At 37.7% G+C, this 19,127-nt stretch overlaps 2 protein-coding genes across 4 annotated transcripts in view; one reads left to right on the top strand and one right to left on the bottom strand.

Moving 5' to 3' along the window:
- Positions 1–19,127, bottom strand: part of LOC121860427 (metal cation symporter ZIP14-like) — a 53,568-nt gene that overhangs the window by 26,532 nt on the left and 7,909 nt on the right. For all 3 annotated transcript variants that reach the window (XM_042357584.1, XM_042357583.1, XM_042357585.1), the window contains exons 2-4: positions 8,934–9,115; positions 7,260–7,440; positions 576–744 (exon numbers count right to left, since the gene is read on the bottom strand). In XM_042357584.1, coding sequence (XP_042213518.1) covers positions 576–744; positions 7,260–7,440; positions 8,934–9,088 — 505 coding nt within the window. In that variant the 5' untranslated portion in view covers positions 9,089–9,115. The remainder of the gene's footprint in view (positions 1–575; positions 745–7,259; positions 7,441–8,933; positions 9,116–19,127) is intronic.
- LOC121860437 (repetin-like) overlaps positions 15,082–19,127 on the top strand; it is a 44,107-nt gene continuing 40,061 nt past the window's right edge. Inside the window, exons 1-2 of the mRNA XM_042357596.1 lie at positions 15,082–15,235; positions 15,325–15,637. Coding sequence (XP_042213530.1) covers positions 15,082–15,235; positions 15,325–15,637 — 467 coding nt within the window. The remainder of the gene's footprint in view (positions 15,236–15,324; positions 15,638–19,127) is intronic.

Below are 19,127 nucleotides of genomic sequence, written 5' to 3'. Positions count from 1 at the left end.
TTTTTCCGGCTTTGAGCGAGTCATTCTGTTACCCGGAGCACTCTCATTCCCAGAAGTACTCTGCACCAATTGTACCGGCTAACGAAGCTATCACTGTATAAACGTCACGCCTACGAGTGCACAGGGTATGCTTGGTAACACCTCACCGCCATCAAGTCTGCAAAACCCTGGCGGGAACTTAAGTTAGTCATTTAAATGGTTTCACTATTTTTTCCATGTATACTAGGGTCATTTGGGAGTGACTGGGCTATAAGAAAATAAATAAATAAATACATAAAATAAAAATAAATACTGTAAATCATTTTGCTGACCAGGAAACTTAACGTGCATATTCATAATGTGACCATTGATGGGTTAAATGGGTGATATGGATGGTTCTGGTACAAGAAGTAAAATTTTGGGGAAATATGAGAGACTGAGTGAGGAGCGCTGGCACGGACAACTTGCTTGATGAATGAAATATTGATAATTAAATTTAAGACAGTTTGGCAGAACAATTCAGAAAAGAAAAATACAATAAGCAATCACTTACAAAATATACCCAGCTGAACAGGAGGTACTTCATGAATCCCTACCTTCTGACTGTTTGGGTTTCCTAATGGTCTGTGTAATAGAATTTTCCTTGTCACAATTATAGTTGAGCTGAGACCGATACAAAACAAGTGGCAGGAGAGTCTGCAAGTCGTCCACACTCAGATTATTGTCCTCAATGCCGTACATTTTCAGCAACTCACCGTCCGTGCACTGCAAGACAGAGCCAAAAATAATTATACTAAGAACTTAAGTATTATCCTCAGTTATACCTCATTTACTTTACACACTTACAGGAAGAACATAAAGAAAGCAGGTCACCCGCTTGCGGGTTACCAGCTCTGACAAGTGTCATGAATGTGATCATACTATCAAGTGTGGCCGCACACAGTAGAAGCATGCTGAAGCCTGTTGCCGCTGGTTGCTCGCGCTGACAAGTTTACCGGAATGAACAAATCATTCTTTTCTCGCTTCCCCGTGTGGGTGGATATGTTGAGGCGGTGCTAGTTGTACGAGGTGTTTTTATTAATATTTTGTCATGGTGGAAGTAGAGGTTTTGATAGCTTGTGTAGTCAAGAGTTTCCCCAGTCAATCTCATGCATTGAAAAAACTTTTTGATCATCCTTCTTCCCGCCCTGCATGGGGAAGCCAGAGGCTAACTGATCTAAGAGTATTACACCATATCACCATAGTTCCAGCTGACCAGATATGAACCCCAATGAAGGTGGAAGGGGACCTAATTTGCTATAGTCCCTCAGTTAATGAGCACAATCCATTCTAGAAAGTTGCTCGTTAACCGAAACCATTGTTTCAATGGGTTTTTGGGTAATTGGTTCCAGCTCACCGAAAATTGCCTAAATTTAACAAAAAGGTAGAAAAGTACACTTACTTTGAGGTGTGTATGCAGAAGGCTCCTGGATGATGATGATGATGATGGGAATTAGAATGGGGGTGAAGGAGAAGGGAGAAGAGAAGGCAGTGGGGTGGAAGAGAAGTCACCCCACGGCACCATTTCACCCATAAAATTTTAGTTCTCTTGATGTAATTCAAGATTATTTTCTTTAAATCAACACTGCGCTGCATTATATACTGTCAATATATAAAATATATTTCAAAATGACCAATAATTTACTTGCAAACACAGAAAAAAAGTGTTTAGTTGAAGAGTCTCTCAAGCAAGATATTACCTCCACTGAAAAGACACAAAGACCGATGCCTGTATGGTGTGTTGAGAGGCTAGATGGCACGCATAAAACTAGTTTCATTACCTTCAATGATGTTCAATAATTGTTAAAATGACTAAAAAATTTAATATTAAACTTTTAAAATTATTGAATAGTATAAACTTCTTGATATTTGCTAAAATGGTAAGGAATTTAAGCGGTTTCACTTAACGCGTTTTATCATATACGCGGTGCCTCGCCAGAGCTGAACTTTCACTTAACACGGATTTTTTCATCATATACGCGGTGAGTGTCCGGCTCGAGACGCTATTTTTAGATTTGCCCCACCCGCCACCCACCACCCTGCCTGACTGCCTGTTTTAGCTCATAAAATTCATACAAATTACCCGGCCAGAATATAATTTACATTGCTGGAATTCTTATAATTTGGTGATCATTTTGAATATAAACATCATATATTTTGCATTAGACATACAAATTTTAGATAACATTTTTTTCTGGGTAACTATGTTATCTTTTGTGCAAAATATATGACATTTATATTCAAAATATTCCTGGTCTTACAAGGAATCCAGCAATGTCAATTATATTATCCTAACTTTAGTTTGAGGTATTATTTATTACAAAAAAGTTAAGTATTCTGGTTTTCCCACACATCTCCTTGGGACGGTTGGTGGGGGGTGGGGGGGAGGGAGGGACCGACCGACCATCTGTTACCCCGTGAAGAATATTTTTTTTTTTTTATTAACTGAAGATATTTGTTTTAGCTCATAAAATTCATACAAATTACCCGGTCAGAATATAATTTACATTGCTGGAATTCTTATAATTTGATGATCATTTTGAATATAAACATCATATATTTTGCATTAGACATAAAATTTTTAGATAAAATGTTTAATCTGAGTAAGAATGTTATCTTTTGTGCAAAATATATGACGTTTATATTCAAAATATTCCTGGTCTTACAAGGAATCCAGCAATGTCAATTATATTATCCTAACTTTAATCTGAGGTATTATTTAATACAAAATGTTAAAATCTAAATTTTTCACCCACTCTTCTCTTGAAGGGATGATTGGTGGGGGGTGGGGGGGAGGGTTGGGACTGACCAGGCGGTTGGAAGAGGGGGAAGGCAAGGTGGGGTACTTTGATGGACAGATAGTGTCCTGAAGATTATTTTTTTTTTTATTAACTGAAGATATTTGTTTTAGCTCATAAAATTCATACAAATTACCCGGCCAGAATATAATTTACATTGCTGGAATTCTTATAATTTGGTGATCATTTTGAATATAGACATCATATATTTTGCATTAGACATACAAATTTTAGATAAAAAAATTTTCTGAGTAACTATGTTATCTTTTGTGCACAATATATGACATTTATATTCAAAATATTCCTGGTCTTACAAGGAATCCAGCAATGTCAATTGTATTATCCTAACTTTAGTTTGAGGTATTATTTATTACAATTTAGTGGTTTTCCCCCAAAAATTTCTCAGAGAGGGAAGAGCCGGCAGTGTAGTGTGAGAGGGGGAGGGAGTTGAGTCCATTATTTGAATGGACATTAACTTGGCGACTGTATTTCTCTATTTCTCTTAAGTATTAATTGTGTGCATGTACCATCATAAAATTAAGATGTTATTTTTACTACAACATAGTTATGTGTCTTCAAAAAGTGGAGTTTGGGGGTCGGGCCGGTTTCTATTGGAATTAATCCCATATGTTCTGTTGTTCACTTAACGCGGATTTCACTTAACACGGGACCCTCTGGGTTCTATTGACCGCGTTAAGTGGGGTACAACTGTACTGTATTGGTGGACTAATACTACAGCTGGTGGACCGCCAAATGCAAGCGAAAACATGTTCAGGTCGGCTCGTAAGAAACTCGTTAATCGAGGGATTGCTCGTTAACCAAAGTTAAGAATCTTATGGAAGGTAACTCGTTAACCGAAATCTCGTTAATCGAGGGACCACCCAGAAAAAAAATTTTCTCCATGTATCCTCCATCTCTGATGAACGCCCTCTGCCAGACAACTATCACGATCCAGAACCAACTAAAACTAGAGGGGGGGGGGTACTACAATAGCTTCAGGTTCCACACTCCCTTATGAGAGTTATCCCATTTTTTCCTAGGTCAAGCAGTTCCATTCCAAACTCTCTCACAAGACAGGTGTGATGTTACCCTGGGCCCTCTGCTACAACCCATCTGTATCTAGAGAGCGGACATTTTGTCACCAGTCTATTAAATTCTGCACTACACTTACTAAATTTAGATAATTTCTTTACGTTGGAGGCAATGACGTCATGATTAAGTTAGGTCAGGTTTATACTGAGCTGGTGACAAAATGTCCTAGAACCCTGTATCTCTAGTCCCAAAACAAAATAATATATGTCAAAACAAAAGCAATTCAAAATCATCCTCGAGAAGTGAACTGTGCACTTCTCATGCAGGTCAGTCATAACAATTGAAACTAACATCAAGAGACATAAGGATGAAATTAGACTTGTAAATCATAGAGAAAAAATCAGGAGAAAACCAAACCAGGATCAAGCTGACTCATAGCTCAGATTACTTGTAAGAAATAATACAGAGACTCCAAAACAAACCTTTCATCCTCACCTCTAAAATACAATGCTGTAGGGCAGGGGTGGCGAACCTATGGCAAGCATGCCCAAGGTGGCAAGCGAAAAAATTTTGTTGGCACTCGGCATGCACTGCAGCCCCAAGATTTTTTAAACCCCACCCATAATAAATATTTTGTTGACACGTAGCATGCACTGCCGCAGGACTTCCTCCATAAAGGAGCATTATGAAACTGTTCATAAATGGCTTTGCGATAAAAGTGAGCAAGAACAAAAAGAACACATTTCTCGAGAAATCAGGAAAAAAAATGCAGTCAAATGTTTTGATGAAATTTGTTTCAGGTAGTTCCAACTTAGTTGTTGCTGCTGCTGCTGCTTAACATGGAAAACCACTCAGTGATGGGGAGTATATTAAAGAATCATGGCTAGAACGTGCTTCTTTCCTTTTTAACGGTTTTCCAAAAAAGGAAAATATTATTCAGCGCATTAAGGATTTGCCAGTGAGTAGAAACACAGTAAAAGATAGAATATTAAAGATGGAAACAAACACAGTAGAACAGCTAACAAAAGATATTGGTTCATGTAAATTGCTTTCCATTTGTCTTGATGAGAGCACTGATGTTACATCATCAGCTAGGCTAGCCATTATTGCTCAATTTTGTAGGGGCGATGAAATATGTGAAGAACTGGTTAACTTGGTAACTTAACCTGAACATACCACAGGGGCTGAAATATGTAAGGCAGTAGTAAACGAACTGTCTGATCGACAAGTTGGTCTTTCAAAAATAGTTTCCGTTACAACTGATGGTGCACGCAGCATGATTGGTAGAGAAGCAGGTTTTGTAAATTTTTTTGAAAAATATGTTAGACATCCACTGGTAGCCTTTCCTTGTATTGTACACCAGGAGGCTTTGTGTGCAAAAGCTGGCCTTAAAGAACTTGAAGAAGTGATGAAAATTGTAACCAAGGTAGTCAATTTTATTTCTGCACATGCTTTGAAAAAAAGACAATTTCAGAATTTACTGAGGAGGTGAATTCGGTGTACACAGGACTACTTATGTACAATAACGTTCGTTGGCTTAGTCGAGGTTCTGTCCTTAAACATTTGTTGAGTGTTTTGATGAAATTCATCTGTTTTTGAATAATGAAAAATTTTCTTGTCAAGAATTATCTAACGTGTGGATTTGTAGATTGATGTTTTTTTTACAGATTTCTCCTCACAATTAAATGACTTGAACACCAAATTACAGGGATCTGGCAAATCACTTGATGTTATGTTTGATAACATGAAAGCCTTTGAAATCAAACTGAAAATTTTTAAACGTGATGTCGACAATGGCACTTTTAAATATTTCCCAAACCTAAAAAAAAACACATAACTGATCTTGAAATTCATAAGAAAACAGACATTCAGAGCCTTCAAATGCAATTTTCGAGTATCATTGATTCAACTACTGAACAATTTTCTTGAAGATTTACTAAGTTCAGGTCATTTGAAGGAACTGCAAAATTCATAAACTGTGCAGACATTGTAACATTAGACAAACTTAATTCGAAAATGTTGCAGTGGATTGATATGGATAATTTTGAGATGCAACTGACTGATTTACAAAACAGCTAAATTTGGAGGCAAAAATTTGTCAACTTAAGAGCTGAACTAGAAAATATTGAGAGATTGGTTAGTGACTGGATCAGTGCCAAAAATTACAGTATATGAGGTTCTGAAACTCTGGAATTCCATTCCTGAAACATTTGACTGTCTGAAAAATTTAGCAATGGCAGTATTAACAGAATTTTCATCTACATATTCATGTGAGTCATTGTTTTCAGTTATGAACTTTGTCAAGTCTAATTATAGGAATAGACTTACTGATGAAACTAGTGCTGCATGCATAGCTCTCAAAACAACCAAATACAATCCTGATATAAAATGTCATCGTTGGTGCAGCAGCAAAAGTCTCACAGAGTAAAATAAGCTTATTTTCCTTTCCTTGAATTTTGTTTTGTTTTATAATATGAACCAAAGATTATAATTTCACTATCACATTTCATATATTGGTTATAAGGTCCAGTACTCTTTATAAATGATGTTATCTTTCAATTGTCTTTTTAAAAACATTGATATTAATAATTTTTTGAACAGGCTTTTTCTAAATTGCTTTCATTTATTTCAATCTCTCTCTGTTATACTTTTGTTAATCGTAAAAAAAATTAATACACGTAAGTAAGCAAGAGGACTCCTTTCTTCTAAAATGAAGGTCCATTATTATTTTCAGGTAATTCATTAATTTTACCTCTTGTGAATTACTAGTTAAAATAACATGTAATTCCTAAAACTGTCCCATTTAAAACAATTCGGAAGAGTTACTGGTTGCCTAAACAGACTTCTCTAAGAATCCTTTTAAAAATTTTGTAAAATACCAATACAGGCAGTATAATAATAATAATAATAATAATAATAATAATAATAATAATAATAATAATAATAATAATAATAATAATAATAATAATAATAATAATAATCTTCTGCTCAAAATTCTCACAGGCACGCGAGAGAATTTTTCAGAATATTATCGCCAATTTGGGCACAAGCTCTCAAAAACGTTTGCCACCCCTGATGTAAGGGATCTCCTACACCCATAATCATATCCCACAATACTTAATCCAGAACAGGACTTGTCAAGTAGCACCATGCATAATAAATCTGCTGGAAGACTCAGAAAAATGATCAGCTATTATAGGAAAAAGGTGTGTAGCTACAGGTACCTGTAACAAAAAGATCAAGAGGCTCCCTGTTAAAGACCGCGACACCTGATGTTCTGCAAGGGGGCCAAAAGTGAGTACAGCTTCATCAACAAGTTGCTTGTCACTATACACAGTTTCATTTCTATTTACTCACTTTCTTAAAGCTCTATTCTGTATAGAACAATAATAAATTAAATAACCAACTTACTGCTTTTAACATGTTGCACTGAGATGGGGATAATGCTCTGTTTACATTACAGTCTGTCAGTTTTGACAGGGGTAGATCTTTGTCAATTGTTGGGCATTGTCGTCTGCCTGTCGTGCATTCTACAAATGCTTTAAAATCCTCTTGTGTAAAATTAAATTTATTAGAAGAATATCCATACCATCTGTAAACAGAAAATAACATTAATGAAAATGGTTTCTTTTGAAAATGTCCTCCTTAACTGTTAAGGTTCACATTAGTTAAGAGATCTGCAATATGAAACTTACAATAATGATTACAGTATCCGCTATTTATGATGGGGTTACATCCTTGAAAACCCATCGCAGGTCAAAATGTCGTAAATTGGGATCATTATAGCATGGGGTTCAATGGGATACATTCCTTGCCAGTCTGACACCCACATGTATCACAAACAAAACTCTTCACTAATACTATACAATACCTACAGCACACACAAAACTCACCACATCATCAAGAATAAGTCTGATCATCATTACATGTCCACTTCGAGGCTAAGGGAACTCTTGAAGGTGGAGTAGACATGTCTCTCTGACTCCCACACAGCCTCTGGGGAGTCTCATGCTGCTTCACAATGTCAAGCTTGACCTCTAGGGACGTGGTTTTCCTGGGTGCCTTGGCCTTCCCAGACATTTTCTAAGTTACACTGCTCACTTCACAATCACAAAAACAGAGCAAAAGCACTTGTTCACAACAACAGATGCAGACCACTTTAGTCACAAAAATATAGAAAAAGTCACTTCAGAGTCACCAAAACAGAGTACAGTAAGATCTCACATTTTGCGCGATTTCATTTCGGGAGCACTACCTAATGTAACCAAGTCTTATATTTGGCGTAAAATATCGTGAATTTCGCGAGATCCAGCAAGCTGAATGCTGGCCACTGTCTTGAATGACATCACAGCCCTCATACCAGTTAGTCATTTCTGCTACAAAGCGTGTTTTGTCAACGCAAATTGGTTGCAACGCGATTGATGAATAGGGGAAAGCTGTTTGTAAAACGCGAACTTTTGCATAAAAATGTTGGCTACAGCGTGATTCCATCCTCAAAGTTTTAAGCGTGGTGTGGTTATACAATGTTTAAAGTTCAAATTCGACATTACATGTTCAACTGATTCGTGTCTTTTGTTTGTGAAGTATAGTAATATTAAGCACCAGTCCCACATTAATATTTATATACAGTAAATACAGTACTGTATAGTACAGTACTGTACTGTAAATGATAAAACATAAATTGGGTATTTACTTTAATTTCTTAATATGATGTATTTGAAGTTTCTGATTACAGTTTCATTGAGATGCATTAGACAAGTCTCAGGCTGTACAATATCACTACAGGATGTAAAATATCATTATGCATCAGGAAAAAAGTAGAGATGCTTTCACAACACACTTTAGTTGGAAGTTTTGCTGTAGCTCCTCTTTTACATTTTATTTATTAACATTGGCAATGCCAAAACTACAGTATATTAACAAATTTTCTTCAAAAATCAAATGCAAAATTTCCCTTAATTTACCCAACAAACTAAAACTACTAAAGTATTACTATCAATGCATCCATCTTTATGTTTTGTCGCTATAGGATTAAGTAAAGGTCTTTGACTGAAGTAACAATTACTTGTACTAAGATAAACTTACAGAAAAGTAGTGAAGTCTGTGACATTATCTGGCTGTGGTCCCCAGTCAGCATTCCAGTGTGTGATGTGTTTAACCTCCGCAGTCAGAGAGAATCGTGGTATACATAACAACAGCCCACTTGCTATTACTCTTAAAAGATTCTGTTGTGGTTGCATTGTTTACTCTTCTTTGCTGTCTTTAACCTGAAACAGAAAGGTAATTGGAGAACTATAATAGGTAATTACTCATTCATTCGCAACCACACCTTCCACTGAACAGGTGGTTCCATTGTTCACACCACATATAAGTTTGGAGACAATTGATCCATCTCTGATAAATGAACTTTACTTAAGGGGTTCTGGCACAGCTACACAGTCCTCAGTGTTAGTAGTTAGCTAAAGGCTACTTACTGCATGTTACAATTTAATGTCGTAGGCAGCTACTAAACAGGGTGGTTCTACCGCCTGGGAAGATATTGGAAGCATAATGTACTGTCTAACGGTAGACCCTGCTGCCATATGCCATCACAAAAATTGTGACAAAGTCCCAGGTTGCTGATCTGACTTTCTGCCTCATTTACACACAATTACAGAGTTTCAATTGTTTCTCTTACTTTGACAACACAACATACTGTACATACCGTATATCATTTCTCACTATTGATCCTTTTTTTCAATTTTTGTATTTATTGATGGTCCTTTATTATTATTATTACTATATACTGTACAGGTATTTAATATTTTTTATAATTTTTATTAATTTGTATTTTTATTAATTATTATTATTATTATTTTTCATATTTTCAGCCCCAGGCCCTGATGTGGGTCATTGACCAGTGCCCGGGTGGGATACTCCCATAATAATAATACAAAAATCCTCTTCACCATTGATCGGCTCGTTAGCTGCCTGGACGATTGGTCATGTCTCTGCTATGCACTGTTGGCAAGTACTGTACAACTACTGAAATGAATTGATCGAGAGCCAGCAACATCCACTTTGTGACAAGGCATCGGCTAATCCTTTGGATAGATTATTCTTCTTGGTCCATTGGTGGATCAGGCCTGAAATTGGGAGGAAATTCTCTGGTGTGCTGAAACAGAATTATACAGTAAATACCCTGTAAACCAAACTAACTGGAGGATACGACAGAGTGCCTGGATTTCTCAAATTTCTTGATACTGTTTTACAGAGGAGTTTTCCGGGATAAAATGAAACCATTTTCAGCCATTTTATGAAAAATTACAGTAACTAGTTACATCCTTGTTCCAATAAATATAATAAACAAATATTGAGATACTGTACTTGTATTGTATAACAAACACAGAGAAATAAGAAAATTATTATAACTAACTTGCTTATATCACCTAAATGAAGAGGTGGCAAGTCAGACTCAGTGGACAATCCCTTGGGATAAGTCAGGTGGTACAGTGTATCCAATTAAGACAAATGCTTATATACTGTATTTCCTGTTGTTCATCAGCATTGCTTGTATTCCTATACACTTGATTTGCCTAACACCACCAACACCACCGTTTGGGTTTTCCACGGTGATGAAACAGTGAAATACTGTACTGTAAAAACAAAAATTATAGAAATACCCATAGAGCCAAAGTACATAATGTAGAATGAGATGTGTGCAGAACACCAGTAAACACAAGACTTGGTGCATGACAACCCCAGGGTCAGCTGGTAGAACATTGATGATCAAATTATCCTTATATCTCTGAAAGACTGAAACAATATTATTGAGATAAAAAAGAAGACCCAAAAGGATAAATGAATTCATTGTACAGCACAGTAATGTGGGGATGAACTCACCTCAACTGTAACTTCAGTAAAATACCTTGGACTAACTTTTGACTCTTGTTTGTCTGGTGAATTGATAATAGATTATACTTGTATTGTTGAAAAAAGTAATGCAAAAATAAAATTTCTCTATAGAAATACTAAATACCTCTCAGCAGATGCCCGTAGGACCCTCTGCTTGGCGCTCATACAATCACTTGGACTATTCCTGCTCGTCATTGTACTCTGCCTTAACACATAACTAAAGTGCAAGCTGCTAACTGTTCAAAACAAGACGGTGAGGTTCACTCTTGACATGAAAGCCAGAGATCATGGTCACGAAGTTCTTCAATCACTGAACATATTAAGTGTTGCGGACAGAGTGAATCAACTGTGCCCAGAGTATCTAACAACCAACTTTTTAAGGATTAGGGATATGAACTGGCAAGGCACTAGAGGGAGTGAACAAAACTTTATGGTACTTGGTGTCTGCAGTCAAGTGAATAATACTTTCTTTCCAGCTATAATAGACTGGAACAAACTATAAGACCACATCAATACAAGTTAAAGTATCAAACAATTTAAAGATAAACAAAGATTAACATAACAGATGAAGCTACAGCAAGAGAAGAGAGTGAGTTTCTATATTTTTAATAAACCACAGAATATAATACTGTACTGTGATTGTGATCCACCAGCCTCTCATAACCGATCGCCCAAGTGGCTAACGATCCGATCAGTGGTGAAGAGGATAAAAGTAAGTAAAGACAGTCCAAGCACAATGCAATGCTTGTTGATTCCTATCAAATTAACTTTTACTATTACTCCTGTATACATGTTACCTTGTATTACTGATTAGAGACCATGCCTAAGCCAAAGCAAAGAACCCTCCTGAAAATAATCACCTGACAGCTTTGTCACCTATCCCTGATCAAGTTGCCTTACTGTTAACCAGTGTTGTTTACCTACACTGTCTCAGCACACAGAAAACTGTATACTCCCTCAGCCTACATGCACTGTATAGTGTACCTACTGTATATTGTCTATATTCATGGTGAACTGTATAACTGCAGAGTAGTTTATAAACACACTTATCCAATAGTTAACCTGTAGGACAGTTTTACTTTACTATTATTTTTTTAATGGTCTCCCAGTTAACCAGACCACCATTTGTTCTAATCCGCATTATTCTCGCATTTTTTGGTTATTGCGGTAGAGTCCAAATAGATCATGTAATGTTGAAATAAACTCATTAACTACACCAAACTATTTTTATGAAAAATGAAATTTTCCCCAAAAAGTATGGAGAAGCCTGATTAGGTCTGATTCATCCAAATCTCTAGTGAAGTGAAAATCAGTTTAGCCCAAAGTCTTCCAGAGACTTCCACTGTTTACCCCCAGGCTCTTGATGAGGTTAATCACCATAAAGGCATGTGGATATAAGGTGAAATAATATATAAACGCTGCAGAACCACCCCACACCATACATAGAGCAAAGAGTAAAAACCCCACAAAGGACTTCAAATGATAGGCTGTTTAATAAAAATGGATTGGAATACCCATCAACTAAACCTGATTCTCCTCAACCTAACAAGAGTTTTATCTCTCATAATTTTTAAATAGTGATGCAATAGTGTAATTACTGTATTAGCTTTGTTACATGCTTAAAGATCTTAGTTGTTGAAGCACAGTACAGCAATAACATTATAACACCACCACCACCTTAACCTGGTGTGGGTGGTGTCAATCAGCCCGAACACACACACACATACTAGCTGGACCTTGAGTTAGGGTGTTATCATTTATATAAACCTTACAGTGTGATGTAAACAAAGTCAAAAGCCTCCCACAACACCAAACATTAAGAACTGTATGAATCAGAACAATACTGTACAGTAAAGGATTACTGCAGGAATTGGTGATAAGAAACTGGGCGAGATAGCTATTAAAACTGAGAACTCAATGCAGTTAGAGGACATACTGATTCAGTACATTGACACTATAAAAGGTTTGGTGCAGACAATACATAAGAAAATATACTTTTTCAGAGGAACACATACTGTACAGTATGTGGAACTCACTGTTGGAAGAAACAGTTCAGTCCCCATCTGATAATGCCATCATATGCCACATCAATAAAGTATGGAAGAATAAGTCAATAGTGGACGACTACAGAGCCAGTGTCATATAAATATACCAGCCAGGGAGAGGAGACCTGAATATCGTAATACTTCGCTTGTGTTCAAACAGACAAAAAAGTACTGTACTGTATCTCCGTGTCTCAACTAGGGTGATCGAGATCCAACTCCTGGGCATGGGAAATTTTACCAGGAGCTATAACTCCAGTCTTGGTTTCATGCTATCTAAATGGCTTCAGCCAACCAGACACCTGAAAACCATGATTGGAGCGGATTGGTCTGATGACTATTAATTCCAATATAATTGATGAGAATGAAGGTACAGTAAACCCTCATTAACTTAGCACATATGGGGCTCTGGCTTTGCCAAGTTATCCCAAATTCTGACTTATCAAGGCACTTCCCCCTCCTACAAAAATACAACACTAAAAAATTATAGACCTATGTATGTGTGCATGTAATTACTAAATGTAAAAAAGTAATGCTTATCAGCACTGCAGGTGAAGAATGAAGCATCATAGTAGGTGACACAGATGCATGGTAGGTAACACAGAGGTATAGTAGGTGACAGAGGCATGGTAGTGATGCAGGTTGCCAGATATTCCAAGATTTTCCCAGATAATTTTATATATCTCTGCAATTCCTGAGTTATACTATAATACATTCCGAGACCATATCCATGCTAAGTTACGTATGTGAAATTCCGAGTTATCAAATATCGAGTTATTGAGGGTTTACTGTAATGTGATTAATAATATTACCCGCAGAGTTCATTTACATGTTCTCCAATAGTACACCAAATCTTTCATTAAATTTATTAGTGAACATGGCTTTGAAGCAGAGAAGTTGCAGGGACCTTGACCAGTGTTGTGAAGAATTAGTGTTTATTAAAGAAGAATACTACAGTGGAATTCTACCTTCCTGTTGTTTGTCGGTACACTGATACCAATCGTTGGGAAGTCACCGGAGACTGGCGGGACAGCCAGTGAGAACTGTTTCTGTACACACGACCCTAGATGCTGGTAACCAGCGGTGGAGGCTGGGTCAACGGTGATGGAGGGGGGGTCGTAACATTGGTGTCAGGAGTGGGATAGCCTAGCAGTGTGATATCACTCAAGGTGAAAGGTGTCGGTATCCAGACCAGAAGCCAGGCCAGGTAAGGGGAGATTTCCATGGCTGATCTGATGCAATTCCTACTAACACAATGGGAAGAACAGAAGCAGCAACAAACAATGTTGCAAGAACAGCTACAAGCACAAAAAGAGAACAGAAACAATTACTGCAAGAACAGAGCAAAGAAAAGATACAACTACAGCAAGAACAGAGAGAAGAACAGTGGAGGAGGATCCAGCACTCTGCTGGGGAAGGCCTTGAGAAGCTGCAGCTGGAAGACCAATGGTCAAGTGGATGAACCAGAGCTCAGTCCAGCCAGCAAGGGAGACGATCTCTGGAGCAAATCCTACGACTAAAACCTACTGGGCACAGTGGGATGTTCTTTGGCTGAAGGATGGTCTGCTACAGTGCCAGTGGGTGGCTACCAATCGCCTCAACAGGTACTGGCAGACAGTACTTCCCGGGAAGATGAGGTTAAGAGATCCTGAAGGAGATATATAACAATCTAACCAGTGGACATCTGGGAGTGAAGAAGCCCCTGAGTCGCCCGCAGCAAAGGTTTTACTGGGTTGGCATGCATAAGGATGTGGAAGAATGGTGCCGTTCATGCGATGTCTGCTGCACCAAGAAGGGACCAAAGCTATACCCGCTTGCCCCACGGCAGTTGCATCATGCAGGTGCACCAAAGGAGAGGGTCGCAGTGGATACTGAAGGACCTCTGCCATTCAGTACAGATGGGAAAAGCTACATCTGTGTGGCAATGGATTACTTCAATAAATGGCCAGAAGTTTATGCCATCCCAAATCAGAAAGCCATGACTTGCCAGGGTACTGGTGGACCAGTTCTTCTGCCAGTTTGGTGTGCACCACGAGTTGCACTCAGACCAGGGCAGAAATTTTGATTTAGCTGTGTTCAGCAAGTGTTGTAAACTGTTGGGTATAAGGAAAACTAAGACCACTCCACTTCGGCCACAGTCAGATGGAATGGTCGAAAAGTTTAAGTGAACCTTGGGACAAGAAATGGACAAGTACTGTGTTAAGGGGCAGACTGAATGGAACCAGAAACTGCCTGCTCTGCTGATGGCATATCAGTCAGCTGCCCACAAGTCAACTGGATACACACCGACATAACTGATGCTGGGTCATGAACTGCGGCCGCCAGTGGACCTGCTGACAGGAAGACCACCTGATGAAAAACTTCTTGAAGAAACCACCAGTTACATCAAAAGCCTCCAAGAAAGGTTGATGGAGGTCCACCATCAAATTCGAGGAGCTCTGGAGTTCTTAGGTGAAGTGAAGAAGCGCATCCATGATGTCAAAGCAAGCTAGATCTATTACAAGGACGGTGATAAGGTCTGGCTGTATAACCCTCTGCAGAAGAAGGGTCAGTCACCGAAGCTGCAGAGTCCATGGGAAGTACCACACACTGTAGTGGAACGCCTTTCAGATGTGACCTACCGGATCAGGGGATGAAGAAAGGCTCAGCCGAAGGTAGTCCACGTCAATCGTCTGTGGCAGTATCATGGGTCAGGGCAGTACACCTGGGAAGACTCCGAGGAGTAGCCACCTACCAAAGACGAGGACCAGACCGGAGATCCAAAAAGAACTCAGGACCATACCAATCCAGGGAACCCGACCATGGACCAGGAAGAGGAGCACTGTTCCCTCTACGTGGAATTGGACGTGACAGGTAAGGGGGACTGATCTGAGGATGTGACCGAGGTTGCTGCACCAAGGGAGATCTCTGAAGACATCCCAATACGTAGGTGGCAGCAGCAGCGGAAGAAGATGAGACCTACCAAGTTTCAGGTTTATTATGTACAGTACAGTATACTGTACAGTATAGTGAATGAGTGTGTCGGTACGACACAAGGATTAGGGAGGGGGTAGTGTTATGCTGAGGCATAATTTTGTATTATAATTTTGTAAACTAGGTGTTTTGATTCTTTTCTGTTCCATGCAGCAGTTATTTTGGCAAATTTAGTGAAATTTTTGTGTACATGGTGATGCATTAATTATGTAAGAATATTCTAGAATGTATTGTGTCATTTTTGTTCTGATTTATTTATTATTGTAAGCTTTGATCAGAGTAGAACATTCTAGAATCTCCCAGACGTCTCTGGGTGATTCTAGGATGTTCGAGAAGTGTCTGACGAGGAGTATATAAGTGGGTGCGGACAGCCTAGGGGCAATTAGTCACTCGCTTCTGTTCATAGTGTAAAGAATAAGCTTCGCAGAACAACTAGAGACAATTGTTGTGCAAGTATTGTGGAATTGTTGTAATTAATATAAGAGAAGACTAAGGAATTGTACACTGTGAAGCCATTACCCTGTTGACAGTGTTGTGAAGAATTAGTGTTTATTAAAGAAGAATACAGTGCACAAGTGTGTTTCTGTGACCTGGTGGAAATCTACCTTCCTGTTGTTTGTCTGTACACTGATACCAATCGTCGGGAAGTTACCATTGACTGGCGGTACAGCCAGTGGTAATTCAAAAAACTCGAGACATCAACTGTTTCTGTACACACAACCCTTGCCGCTGGTAACAGTGGTGGAAGCTGGGTAAGTGGTGATGGAGGAGGGTCGTAACAATACATAACCATAGAAATTTAGTGACAAAAAGAGAGATGCAACCATTTGGTATTTTTTATCTCTTCCAACGTTTTATGTCAGGTCCTCGTGAGAATATACTATAAGATGGAAATCTGTACAGCACATTATTTTAGGTCAGGTGAGGGTACATTAGGGAAGGTTTGGTTAGGTAACATATGAAAAGGTCTATGGGAAGCATTTGTCAACAGGTCAAACATCACATATGGCGTCAAACATCACATATGGCAATGACTATGTGGCAGATGGAAGTCCATCAATTATACAAAGAACTACAGAAGTACAAATACAGTAAACCCTCGATAACTCGGAATTTTATATAACTTGGCATGGATATGGTCTCAGAATGTATTAGTATACCTGTAACTCAGTAAATGTCAATACCTGTATATAAAATTATCTGGGAAAATCTTGGCATATCTGGCCACCTGCATCACCTACCATGCCTCTGTCAGCTACCATACCTCTGTGTCACCTACCATGTATCTGTGTCATCTACTATGATGCCTCATTCTTCACCTGCAGTGCTGGTATGTGATACTTTTTAACATTTAGTAATTACATACAGTATACTGTATGTACACATAAATGGGTCGATATTTTTTTATTGTTGTATTTTTGTAGGAAATGGAAGTGCCTCGATAAGTCGGAATTTGGGATAACTCAGCAAGGCCAGAGCCCCATTTGTACATGTGTGCTTCAATTTTAAAAAATTTGCTAATATTTTATATAATATAATATATATATATATATATATATATATATATATATATATATATATATATATATATATATATATATATATATATATATATATATATATATATATATATATATATATATATATATATATATATATATATATATATATATATATATATATATATATATATATATATATATATATACCTGTATATATATATATATATATATTTGGGGGGTTTCCAGCACTTCAATAAATGAAAGAAACCCCTGCTTTTACAAAAAACGTTAACCATACTTTTTTGTAATATTGGAAGATGTCGAGTTGCTGAAATAGGCAACCAAGAGCATCCCGTGCTGAACTTGGACAGTAAACAGTGTACAGTATGTACTGTCGTGCAGGCTAATGTGTGGCAACATTTCTGTGTTTATATTTACATATACTGTACAGATAATATGTCACATGAAGGTAGTAGTGGCAGTTGCTACACCATCATCCTCCCAGTAACACCATCATCTACCACCACTCTGCAACATCATCGGTCCATCACCCTAAACACCAACCACCTACAGTTTCCTCTAAGTAGAATATATTCTTATATGAATTAAATAAATGTGATACTGTACATACAGGTACTGTATCTCCTTTTATATAATGACAGTCAACGGGAAAATGGTTTAGATTTACAAAAGTTTTTTGAGGAATGTAGCCTTTCGTAAATCAAAGCATTATTGTACAAAAATTGCAATTTCCTGCCATTTGGGGGATTTTCTTGAGGAAAGAAAGTTTTTCTCAATAGAAAAATACCTGTAGTCTAAAAGTGCTGGTATACTTGCACAAGCATTCCGATTCTTTCTGGTCAAATCAAATAAAAGTGCAAAAATGGTTTTCTTCCCATTTGCTAAAGCATAAACAGTAAATGTATGTGTGGCCACAGCATGTTCAGGTACTTACGTTTAGTTTTACAGTACATTGTCACATTACAGTACAGTACTGTATACATCGTAATGATTGATGCGTTACTTGAACTTTGCTCCATATCTAACATGAACATTTTCTCCAGAGATACATAACTGGGTAATACTAAACAAGTAACATCAGAAAATATTTTATACAGGTATTAGATACAGTACGTATTACATTACATGAAAGCCCAAAAGATTGAGGAAAATTTTTGGATATGGTTATTTTTCCGATTTTTTCTGCCCCGAGCATTAATTTACACCCATGTGCTCCAATAACACCTCTGCTCCATTGTTTACCCAAGACATTTTGTCTCATCTAAAGGAGCACTTCCCAAAACTGACCAAATACTGCTACATTATAGGTTTTATTGGTGATAATGGAAGCAACCTAACTTGCATATCCCAAGTTAGGTTGGTTCATTTTACCTACGATAAATCACAAAGTTGCAGTATTGAGTTAAGTTTTGGGAAGTGTTACCGTGGATGAAATAAAATGTCCTGGATGTACACATTGGAGCTGTGGCATCGTAGTGCATAGCTGGGTATTATGTTCAGATTGACAGTTTATTTCTCAATAACCTCACGAATAACTTGTTCCTACCACACTTTTTAGGTACTGGGTTAGGTGTGATACTGTCATCCAGTATTACCCAATATTGTACCATTATTGTACGAGTTCAGCTGATGTGGTGGTTCACGACTTATTGTTTCCTACCTTTAATGCCATTTAGTTCTCTTCTAAGGGCTTGGTAATGAAGGGGCAGTTTGACCAATTCATGAATAATTAGCTTAAGTCTGAAGTGGGTATTATTTTAGTTTCAGTCATCTGGGGAACCTTGGGAATTTAGGTTAGATTAGATATAGTTCCTGGGTTCTGTGGCAAAGCTAAGATAGGTTAGGTT

Source organism: Homarus americanus, unplaced genomic scaffold (genome assembly GCF_018991925.1).
Source record: "Homarus americanus isolate GMGI-L3 unplaced genomic scaffold, GMGI_Hamer_2.0 scaffold28051, whole genome shotgun sequence".
NCBI lineage: Eukaryota > Metazoa > Arthropoda > Malacostraca > Decapoda > Nephropidae > Homarus > Homarus americanus.
This window is presented reverse-complemented; position numbering and strand designations above follow the sequence as displayed.